Consider the following 11,932-nt stretch of genomic DNA (forward strand, 5'->3'; position numbering starts at 1 on the left):
CATAATACTGTGTAACTGCTTATTCTCTTGAACCCTGACACGTTTGGCCCAATAATATTTGAAATCTGTAGTGTTCGGAGTCATGTATGTGGACTTCAAAAACTTAATTATGTACCAGAAAAAGGGCAAAAGAATTGTGTAGAGTAGTTATGTACCGGCTATAAACTAATCAACACCGGGAAGTAAACCACTTGCCAATGAGATGAAGATAGCGGGTGCAGTCAGCATCGAATTACAAATTGATAATCCAATGATTTTATACAAAATATAATTTTACTGTTTCGACCCCCGAAAAAGGGCGGAGTCCTGTTGTTTCACTTTTCTTACACGGGGCAAACCAAGACCCATTTTGCAAGTTGATCAAGTATACTGTAATTCGGTTTTTCCACCAACGGTCAAACCTTGGCAAAGATCAATCTGATTTTCCATTAACGCTCAAACCACGATAAGTGATTCGGGGAAGAATATTTGTATATCCTGTAATAAAAGTATACTTTTTTCCATGTTTTAAAAATTAGGTTTTCATTCCACCAGTAAAAGTATTTATCCATGGTTTATTACTTTGATCATGATGTAGTAAATTAACACCAACTAAAAATTAAGCTATATTAAAATTAAATTAATATAAAATGATTATATTGTATATCTGGTAAGATATAAAATCAATAATAAGAAGTTAGATAATGATAATTTATAAATGAATTTCATACATAGACCTTTTATAAAATAGAATTATCCTTTTGTTTGGTTTAAAAAATATGTAGGTTTAAATTGGTAAGGGCAAAAGTGGTTTCGTTAGTCTCATCGAATTTGAAATCAATTAACTTTTTGAGCTAGAGCCTGTTTATATAACTCTTTGAACGGAGTTTGCGTACCTTCCTATACACTTTAAGAAAGAAAAAATTTTCAATTATTCTAAAATAGAATTACAAAACTTATCCAATCTGGCTCTTGACCAAATTCAATACTAGACTATCAGTTTTTTAAGTTGAAATGGTTAGTTTGATATATTTTTTGATCAGGAATGGTAGAATACAACGCCTTACACATTTTTTTAACACACTATAAGTTATTAATTAAAATTTATTAAAAATCATAAAAATATTAGAAAGAAACATTAAATTAGAAAAGAAAAAGATTGTGATCTACATAATTTTACACTTCTTAAATAAATTTTTACTAATAACTAAAAAGTGTATTAAATAATATTTTGTTAGCATTTCTCTTTTTTAACACAAGTTTTAGGTTTGAAATACATGATGTATTTTAAAAAATAAAATTTAAATACTAACTAAAATTTTCAACTGTATGATATATTATTATTCACGTGTCTATATTTTAAAAATTAAATTTTTTTATTTAATTATAATGATTATTCGAAGAACATTTTTTTTTATTATCTATATGTCTATTTTGAACCAATTTTTTTTTAAATGTAACTAGCTACCCGATCAGTTTTTAAGTGTAAATGAAGCTAAATACCTATCAAATAACTACCTTATCTTGTTATAGATTAGCATTATTCAATTATTTTGAACTTATTATTATTATTTTTATTATTTTACAATTTTGAACTATTTGTTGGATTGTAAAATAATATTAACTCTGGACAATTATTATATTATATTAATCATAATGCATAACAAACTTATAAATGATTATTAGGATTTTAGATGGATAATTAGTTATGGGTTTAGGCTTTAGGATAATTAGTTAACTATTTCTATGAATGCTAGTCGAGTGCTCTTTGTTTTCATCTAATATAGTTTTCTAGTTGCTCCATTAAATAAGATTTGTTTATGCATATCAGGTAAAGGGTAGTTAACTTTGAACACTATGCAAATCGATTATTAAGATATAATCCTTCTTCTGGATATGTAGCTCTAGTATTGATTCAATTATTGGTAAGTGAAAGTACATGATATAACATGTATCTACATGACTTAATTGTTCTAGGCGTGTTAAAATTCCTTCAATTAATATCAGAGTCAAGGTAGATATATGTTATAGCTTTTCTGTTTCCCCTTTAATAGGATCAAATTTGAAAGTATGAACCCTAATTTTGATTATATTGATCAATTAAAGTACATGATATAACATGTATCTACATGACTTAATTGTTCTAGTTATGTTGTTAAAATTTCCTTCAATTAATATCATAGTCAAGGTAGATATACGTTATAGCTGTTTTGTTTCCCCTTTATTAGGAACAAATTTGAAAAGCATGAACCCTAATTTACATTATTCAAATTCTACGATTCATAATTTCAATTCATGCAATTGTGGCTAAATTGGGCGGGAAAAATTAGATTCTTTGCTCCATTGATTATCTGTGATGATGGATTGATTACAAATGAACTGATGTCGTGGCTCACAGCCATCACTTTCTCTATTCACAAATCTTCTCACTAATACTTGCATTTGAATTGATTTCACAACTCATAGAGTCATAGGCCTCAGCCATCTCTTTGTCTTGCACATTGGAACGTGTGATGACCGGCAGATCAATGCATACTACATTTTTAAAATGATTTAGAATAAAATATAATACAATAAGATATAATTCATTCTATTTCGTTCGATATTTTTTTTCCCCTAATTTGAAACATTACTAAGGTATTATTATATTTTTGTATATTTTTATATAAAAATGTTTAAATAATAACTTTTTCCTACCATATTTTATTTTATTCACCAATAAATATTGAAATTTGAATTAAAATTGTACCCGACCTTCTTGTTGCCTATTCACTGCTTGTATCGCTCCTTTTCAAATGGTTATTTGTCATGTTTTGAAGTTGATGGTCTATGCCTTTCTATGCCTCTTGGTGGCAATTATTCAAAGAGAATGTATAATTTTATGCTTGAAAGTGGAGACACGGTATTTTTTTATCCTTAAAAGTTTATGTGTAAACAATTTTTGTTTTTGAATTCGTCAATTTTATGATAAATTGTTATTTTTTATTGTGAAGGCGAATAAACTTAGAGGACTGATTGTCAAGAAGTTGATTGGTTTGGAGATTAAGTTCACAAGATAAGATTAACTTAACAAATTTTTTTTGCTAATATTAACTTAACAAATTTAGAGATTAAATGTTGATTTGCATATAAATTTTCAAGAATCAAAGTAAAACAAATTGTTACTTTTAAGAATAAAATTGTAAAACTACTCATTATTTAAATGCAAAACTCAGTTAGATAATTTACTATTACAATTACTTATAATATCTCACGTTATATAATTGTCATTTTTATTTAAGTAATTTTTTTAAAAAATATCATTAATATTAATTATTGCAGTGATAAGATAGAAAAATAATATTTTTAAAAATCACTTAAATAAAAATAACAATCGACATTCACCGTATTTTGAAAAATGACATTAATTTAAAAAATTTAAAAGCAAAAGAAATTCACACTAATCTCATCCTATATAGTGTCACCTCTCAAATGATAACGCTTTCTCTATCCATAGTGGCTTCATTTTCATACTTTAGTAAATTAGAAATCTAATTAAAAGAAAAATGGGTTACAAGTGAAATGTCTCTAAACTAACAGTTGATATCTATGTTAAAAAGTATATACTGTGTACTGACTAGAGAGGGAAAAAAGAAGTTAAAGTAAAAAAAAAACACTTATTTTTAAAAGAAAGAAAAAAAACTTAGTATCGAATTATTTTTATTTCTGATTTACACACATAATTATTTCTTCTTTTTTTTTCAACTGCACCTTAAATATGAAATGGAAAATAACGGTGTTAAATGGTTAGAGAAAGAGAGAGTAAAAATAATAATAATAAATGGTGTGATATGAAAAAAAAATAACATAAGAAAAAAAATTTAAATATTTAAGTCATCAACTGTACCGTTTAATTTTTTTATATTATTTTTTATTAATATCATTAAATATATAAATTATTAATTATATTATTTAATATTATAGATATTTTTTATATATAATTTATATTTATAAAAATTAACTGATTTAATTTTTTTAGTAATATATTATTTTATTTCTTATAAAAAAAATACGGTACGGGTATAAATTTGTACAAGAAATGCATTGTTACACCCTTAAGAATTTGAAAACTAATGATGAAGAACAACAGTTGGCTGTACCGTGAATTCCACGTAATTACTCTCCATTGGGACATCTATTACGAGTCTATGATTGCATCTTATCTTTATATGATTTCACCTTTCTATCACCAAAGGGACAATGAGGAGCGCATAGGCTTCCAACCTTAATTAGCTTCAGTGTCTGCAATGCTTTATTTCTTATCATTCCATTGCATGACAAATACACAGACGTGCTGTCTCACTTTGATGGTTCTGGTTTGCCACATTTTTATCGTGACACCTTCGCTTTGCCAATGATATATATAGATAAACATTGCAGATATGTTTTAAGATGATGGGACCCAAAAGCCTGAAATTTCGAACAGATAAAATAACATGGAGTGAGGGGGGAAAAGGAACAACGAAAGAGATGGAAGAAAAAAAATACGGAATCGCAAGAAACCACACAAATTGTGGGAGACAGATACTGCTACCGAATATGTGGATCTATGAAATTGTTTTTAAGTTTTTGAGAATCCCATTATGTTAAAAAATTATTTTATTCGACTCATATAAAATTATTTTATAAAACAAATAATGATAGTATAGACAATTGAAAAAATTGTGAGAGATAATAGAGGCTACCAAAGTGAGTGGTTGATCACTAGTCGTATCACTCTTTAAGGTGCTTTATTACGAGTTACAATTGTAAGGGAAAATGGGACCCTCAAGTAATTGTAATTGAAGCTTCCTTTGTTTGCTAGCTTGTGCTGGAGACAGACTAAGCGAGCTTTTCAATCAAAGCGCTATTAAAGTGTACAAAATAAGCCACTTTTACTTAGTGGCCTGCTTTGAACTTGCACCTTTCAATGTAGGAATTCCCAAGGGAAAATAAATTGAAAGAAATCAAGCAACCAACCCTTTCTTACGGATGCATGCACAATTCGACAAACAACTTGTTTGTCCAATACATGCCCAGATTGGTAAAATTGGTACACGAGGTGTCTTAAACTTAAAGGACAATTCGTTCATCAGTGAGGTTACATCATGCATTTGTCTAATTGTACGAACAAATCTTGGGTTCTTTTTTGTGATTTTGTGTGCAAATGTTTTTTTTTTCCAGACCCCTTTCTCTTCTTCTTCATCATGCATGGAAAAGACTAAAACTTTGGTTGGCACAATATACAATCGTCCAGCAACTCAAGTGATGAAGCTCAATTCAACCAAATTGAAATTCAACGTGGAAGTCATTAATAAAGTATATCATCTTGAATATATAAAGGTTGTTGACGAAGCATTTATTTGTGGGACATGTTCAAGTTAAGATTTAAAAGACAGAAGCATTTTTATTTTTAGCTGAAATTTCTAGCGAAGTTCTCTTAGTCTTGAGAGGTGAATAATGAAAATACTGATTCAACCCTTAATCTTGTGAAGTTAAATTTCAAGATAAGTACTATATTGGGATCTGGACTACAATCCACAAAGAGAGCCCAACCCCAACTAGTTATAATTACCCTCAGAACAGACAAAAAACTTTATGGTTTCACATAGAAGAATAAGATACTGGTCGTCCATCCACTACATCAATTACTGTTACTAGGTCAAGCGATTCCAAAGTTCCAATAGTGCTTCTCAAGTCCATTTGCAATGCACTATTTCATTTCTGGTTCAAATTCTTAGTCAGCACGGATACTCATTAAGATAAGCCTGTTGGCCTTGGGCTAAGCCACCCCCCTTGCTTTTTCATTTCGGCTCATCCCTTTTCCCCCTCTTAAACTTGAGATTCTCTCTACCAAGTCTAGTAAGATTTATTAGGGAGAAAAAAAATTCTTGTTGAAATGACAGGCGGATACGGCCAAAATCGATTTTCATCTGACCCCATTAAAGGTTATTGCATATCACACCAATCACCATAAAGATAAGAAGAAAATCGCCCATTAAGTAAACAGTAGCTGAAAATGGGAAATAAAAAGCTCACATAGCCAGGCACAACCACTAAATGGTTTCTATTGTGCTTATGGAAAATTACTACTTTGCTGGCTGGCCTATGGCCACCAACCATGTTGCTCAATGCAACTCTGCACCAAACAGTGATCAATCTCCTTTTTCAGTCCCAACAAAAATACTCCCTCTTGCTTCTGACCCTGCCTCTCTTCAATTTGGTGAGTTCCCTTCATGGCCTACCCCCATTGAAGGGGCTGCAGAAGATAGACCTGCAAGTGCTTCCAAGAGCCACAGCCAAGCAGAGAAAAGGCGCAGGGACAGGATCAATGCACAACTTGCAACTCTCAGAAAACTGATTCCAAAATCTGATAAGGTAAAAAAACAACCAACAAAAACAAAAAAAAAACCATGATATGTCTTTGTTAATGAGTGGCGTAATGGTAGAGTGGTCTTGCTTTCATCATCTACGGAATTATTTACCTACTCAGTGCTTCTTGTTTCAATTCGTGTTAAAATAAAATAATTGGCATAGTTACTCCCGTAAAGTATACTATTTTAAGCTTGGATACTATTCTATACAACAAGTAAGAAAAGTGAAATTAGTGAATTACCCACTAAAAGTGATATGTTATATAGGGTATCATATCATTAAGTTAGATTGTTTCAGATTCGATTCATTGTAAATTATTGGCATTTCGATGTCTTTTTTATCATGGATATACAGCATAGTCACTTTCAATTATACTATGAGTATAGCTTTAATAGGTTGTATGATAGGTCATATAGATCTCAATTCCACTAACTTCCACATCTTTAGTAGAGAGAAACTATAATTGGTAAATTTATGTGGTTGCAGATGGACAAGGCAGCTTTACTAGGGAGTGTGGTAGACCATGTGAAAGATCTAAAGCGAAAAGCCGAGGATGTCAGCAAAGCCATTACTGTTCCAACTGAAATTGATGAAGTAACAATTGACTATCACCCAGCTCAAGATGAAAGCTACACTACAGTAAACATATTAAAGGAAAACATAGTCATTAAAGCTTCTGTTTGCTGTGATGATAGACCAGAACTGTTTCCTGAGCTTGTTCAAGTCCTCAAAGGCTTGAGACTCACAGCAGTTAAAGCTGACATAGCAAGTGTGGGTGGAAGAATCAAAAGCATATTGGTACTTTGCTCTAAGGATAGGGAAGAGGGTAGTGTTTGCCTTAGCACTCTCAAACAATCCCTTAAATCAGCAGTGAACAAAATTGCTTCCTTATCCGTGGCAACAAATTGTCCCACTAGAAGCAAGAGGCAGAGGTTCTTCTTGCCATCTCATTATGTACAATAATTTATTGCAAAATCTTTTTTCTTTTCTTCTTATTAGGAGGGTCATGTCAGTAGGTGATATAATTCGTTTTCATTTTTCAACATTTGTTTACTTATCAGACATAAGCATAAGCGTTGGTTTTGTGCCTCCAATTATATATGGTTTCGTTACACGGTGAAGCATATTCAAAGGACTCCAGTTATGACCATTTGTTATGTTACTCTAAAAATTGAGACATAGCTTTGCAAAATCATTTTTGTGTCGAGTTTGTCAGTATCCGTCCTGAGAGTTGATTTTAAACACACATAAATATTAATTTTTTAATTACAAATGAAATGATTCATTTTTATATGTTTTATATAATAAACATTTGTTTTTTAATAAATTTTATCACTTTTATATGTTTAAAATAACCAATCCTAAATTTTAAAGATTTGGTCGAGGGAAGTGGTCGAATGAAGTAAGATAAGGTATTTGTATCTTTATGGAAGTGCTTTCTAAATTCAATGATTTTTTATGCCTTACAATTTGGCACTATCTGTTTTTTTTTTTTTTTCTCTTTTAATTTGGGTAAAAAAATATAATTATAAAAAGACATGTATACTTGATTTATAACATGTATTTTTTATTGGAGGCAATCAAGCCGAATAGAACTATTGCAGGTGATAAAATTCTCCCTCTTCAAGTATATATATAGTAAATGATTTAGATGAGAACATTTAATTATTATAAATGATGAAAATAAATCGTTAAATTTTATTCAAATAGTTAAGATTAAAATAAAATTACACATGACTTATTCAATTCATCACACGATCACTACCAACTTGAATCTTACCTTTAAAGAGAGTTGTTGTCTATATTTAATGTTCTCGTAATCTTATAAAGAGAATTGTTGTCATTATATACGTTCCCTAATTGAGCGTCGTTACCATTCGCAGCACAGATTTGTCGGCATCGTGGTTGCCGGCTGTATACTGAGAATTCATGGATTGAGTAGTTGTGTTCAAATTACTTACAGATGAGATGCTCAAATTTGCACTGTTCGCAACATTACAACCTAAACGGGGTCAATTGATCTTTAAACATCCTACTAACTTTTCAAAACTGAAGAATCTATTGATCATAACTAAGTTCCTATTGTTCTGAGGCGGTACTTACACCCTCCATGCCAGATTGCAAAGTTGTAATGGAGAGAGAGTGTTGGAGCACATCTGCAACTGTAAGCCAATGACATTGGAACACATCTGCAAGGACAAAAGGAGAAGACTCAAGCAGAAAGGTTTTTTCACTTGCTATCCGCACAGATAAAATCTTGGGAGATGATTTTGCAAAAGTAGATTCCCAAGAAGAACTGCGAAATTTTCTCTGTCGTTCATGTTCAAAGTATAATTTAATTGATCACGGATAGAACAGTGTTGTCTTCAGACTAGAAAGATAGCAATTTAATAACAATCAATTTTGAGAGGGCAAACTACAAAACCAACATTAAGTTCAATCAATTTAATAACCTCCTAGAGTATTATATTATTTTTTCAGTATAGTTAGGGAACTCCATACTCTGTTTCTAGAAAGTAAGTTTGGCCTATTATATATATGAAAAAAATGGGCAAAGTATTTATCTATGAATTCTGGTACTATTAAAATTAAATTAAATACAAAGAGAATGTAAAACCTCATATACTTAAAAATAAAATAAAATAACATTTTTAAGAATCAAAACTCTTAAGAAATCACCAAAAAATGCAAGGTAAAAACAATTTTAAGTTTGAAAAAGTACCATTGACCTAAGTGGCATATGAGGGCTGGTAACCTTATTCCAAATCCAGCGATAATGACTTCCCTTCTTTACCTTTGAGTTTTTACTTAATTTTTTTTTTAATATCACATATATAATTTATTTTTTTTATATCATCGAACTAGTTAGTGTTTTTAAATGAACATTTTTAAAAAAAAATAAGAACAAAACCTTTTCTTAAGATAGTTATTAAGAATGACATTTAAAAATTATAAAATTTAATTATAATCATATAATATTATATAGAAAAAATGATAATATAATAAAAATAGTTTAATTAATTAATTTTTTTATATACTTTAGATTTAGTTTCTATAAAATATTTTGTTAAAATATAATTTTTAATTTTTTACAAATTATTATTTTTAATGGTAAAGTTCAATCAAAAGTATATCAATAGACTATGTAAATTAGAAACATTAAAGATAATACTTTGTGAAAAAGTATGAATTATATTCTAACAAAATATTTTATAGAAATTAACTTTAAATTATATAATTTTTTAGGAGTCAAAAATTTAATTAAAATGAAAAAATTTAAATAAGAGAAGATGTTTTTTTATATTTTTTCTTTACTATTTTACTTCATTTAAAAATTATTTTTATACTCTGATTTTCTTTTATTTAAGTTATTTTTCTGATTTTTCCCCCTTATTTTACACTTTATTTAAAGAAAATATCAGGTAACTAAAAAAATAAAGTTTAACTTTCTAATCTCTCATATATCTTAATCTTACTAAAAAAAAAAGATAAACAAATATAAAAGTAAGAGCGGTGACTAAAGTAAGTTAGTATATTATGATTCATAAATAACTTACTATAATAGATTTTAAAAGTTATAATATTTATATTTTAATTCTTAATAAATTTTGTAATATAAAAATATCAAATATCGTATATTTAAAATAGATCATTTAAATTTTTTTTTTAATTAACATGTATTAGTTTGAGTAACAAACGACTTAGTATCATTTAAATAAAGTTTGGTCGAATTTGAATTTAAAAAAAAGTATTTTTTGAAAGTAAATATCTTTTAAAAACATAATTCAAGTATTTATTTTGTATTTCTAACAACTAATTGATAGATTCATTGTGTGATTGAAATTTAAGGTTAAAAGTTTAAAAGAAATATATAAGATAAGAGATTGAGTGGAATCAAATAATTCTCAATTGAAATAGTATCATATAAACTTTGTTCAATTAATATTTATACTACTTCAATTCTTGTTTTACAAATCTAACAACCTCTAAATAATTATATTATCTTTGCATTATCATACTTTAAATTGTGATTTTTGTAAGTGAAATTAATTAAATTTGAAAACATTATATGTTCATCTCAATTTTCTTAACAACGAACAACTTGACTAAATAAAAATAGGGATAATGACTAAAAAAATGTGGTTGAATACTAAAATATACAAAAAAATTATTTTTTATAAATTTTGCTTGAGTCATACAATATTTTCTTGAATTTTGTTAATCTAAGTCTTTAAGATTGAGTTTAAGCATTTATAAATATAAAATTTTATGAAAAAAATATACAGTTATTGTATTGAAATTATAAAAAATACAATAAATATTTCTCTTACTAATAAAATTTTATTATTATTAACTGTTTATCCTTAGCCTGAAGGGCTAATATTAATAAAATTTCATTTTCTTAAGCTAATTTTCTACAATGATGAGCATACAAAATTATTAATTTTCACTTAAGTCATTATTTTTTGCATAAGTTAAAATTATAGAAATCTTATATTTATATATTTTATTTAAGTCAGATAAATTTTGTTTAAGTTAATAATATTTTTGTTTAAATGAATTCATTATCACTAAAGTAATATTCATCCTATGAGTTAATACTAAGTAGATACAACTAGAGTATGAAAAAATTTAAAATGGGATTGAATAATCTATTAATACAAAAGTTAATTTTTACAATAAATTAAAACTGTGAGAGTAAATATGAAAATTTTAATTCTACAAGTCATAGACTACGTATCAAAGAGTTTATTAAAAATTTTAAATATTTAAAATGATATTTGATATTCTATTAATTTAAAAAAATTATAAATTAAAACTAAATTATTATATGTAAAAGTTTTAACTGTTAAAATCATTATTAGAAATAAAAAAAAAAGATATTATCAACGATCCATGCATAAATCTTATCATTACCTTCTCATAGAATTTAAATTATCTTGAAAAGAAGAGGATAAGAAACTGGCGTTAATTTATAATTAATCTAGTTATTTAAAATTTGAAAACTCCTGTAATATCGAGAATGCCATATTCGTGTCTAACTGTCATAACAACTTACAGTTACAAAAACTATTTCTTTATTGGATTTCAATTTATTCATCTAATTCCCTCTCTCCCATTCTGCAACTAAATGTCATCACACTTAAATAACCGATGGCCGTTACACCTTGATGTTTTCATTTTGACTTCCTATCAGTTAGTTGGCCTCCCTGGCTACGTCAAGATTATGATAATAAATAACAATTAATCTCAATTATACAACAAACAAACAAAAGTCAAAAATTACATTTATATCTGAATAATCCACCCTAACTGCCACACTCTTGAAAATCATGCTTATCTCACTAATTTTTTTTTAAAATAATAATAACTGTATTAGAAACATTAAGGAACAAATTAGTCAAAAATAAGCCACCTTCCATTCTAAAGTTTATATGAAAAAGCGTTATTTTGAATCAGTTAGACAAAAGTGGAAGTTATAACTTCCTCCATTATTAATATTCCAGTTTCTCTCTCACCCACTCCTTTCATAAACCCTCAAACCCACCTGTAAACTTCC

General features: G+C 28.0%; 1 protein-coding gene across 1 annotated transcript; it reads left to right on the forward strand.

Annotated features, from left to right (window-relative positions):
* Positions 1 to 5,972: 5,972 nt before the first annotated feature.
* On the forward strand, positions 5,973 to 7,489 carry LOC113847949 (transcription factor bHLH51-like). The gene is made up of 2 exons (XM_027477284.1): positions 5,973 to 6,375; positions 6,859 to 7,489. Exons 1-2 carry the CDS (start codon positions 6,058 to 6,060, stop codon positions 7,333 to 7,335), a joined length of 795 nt encoding a protein of 264 aa, XP_027333085.1. The 5' UTR covers positions 5,973 to 6,057; the 3' UTR covers positions 7,336 to 7,489.
* Positions 7,490 to 11,932: the final 4,443 nt, after the last annotated feature.

Source organism: Abrus precatorius, unplaced genomic scaffold (assembly GCF_003935025.1).
Source record: "Abrus precatorius isolate BTA unplaced genomic scaffold, Abrus_2018 Scaffold8, whole genome shotgun sequence".
Taxonomy (NCBI): Eukaryota; Viridiplantae; Streptophyta; class Magnoliopsida; order Fabales; family Fabaceae; genus Abrus; species Abrus precatorius.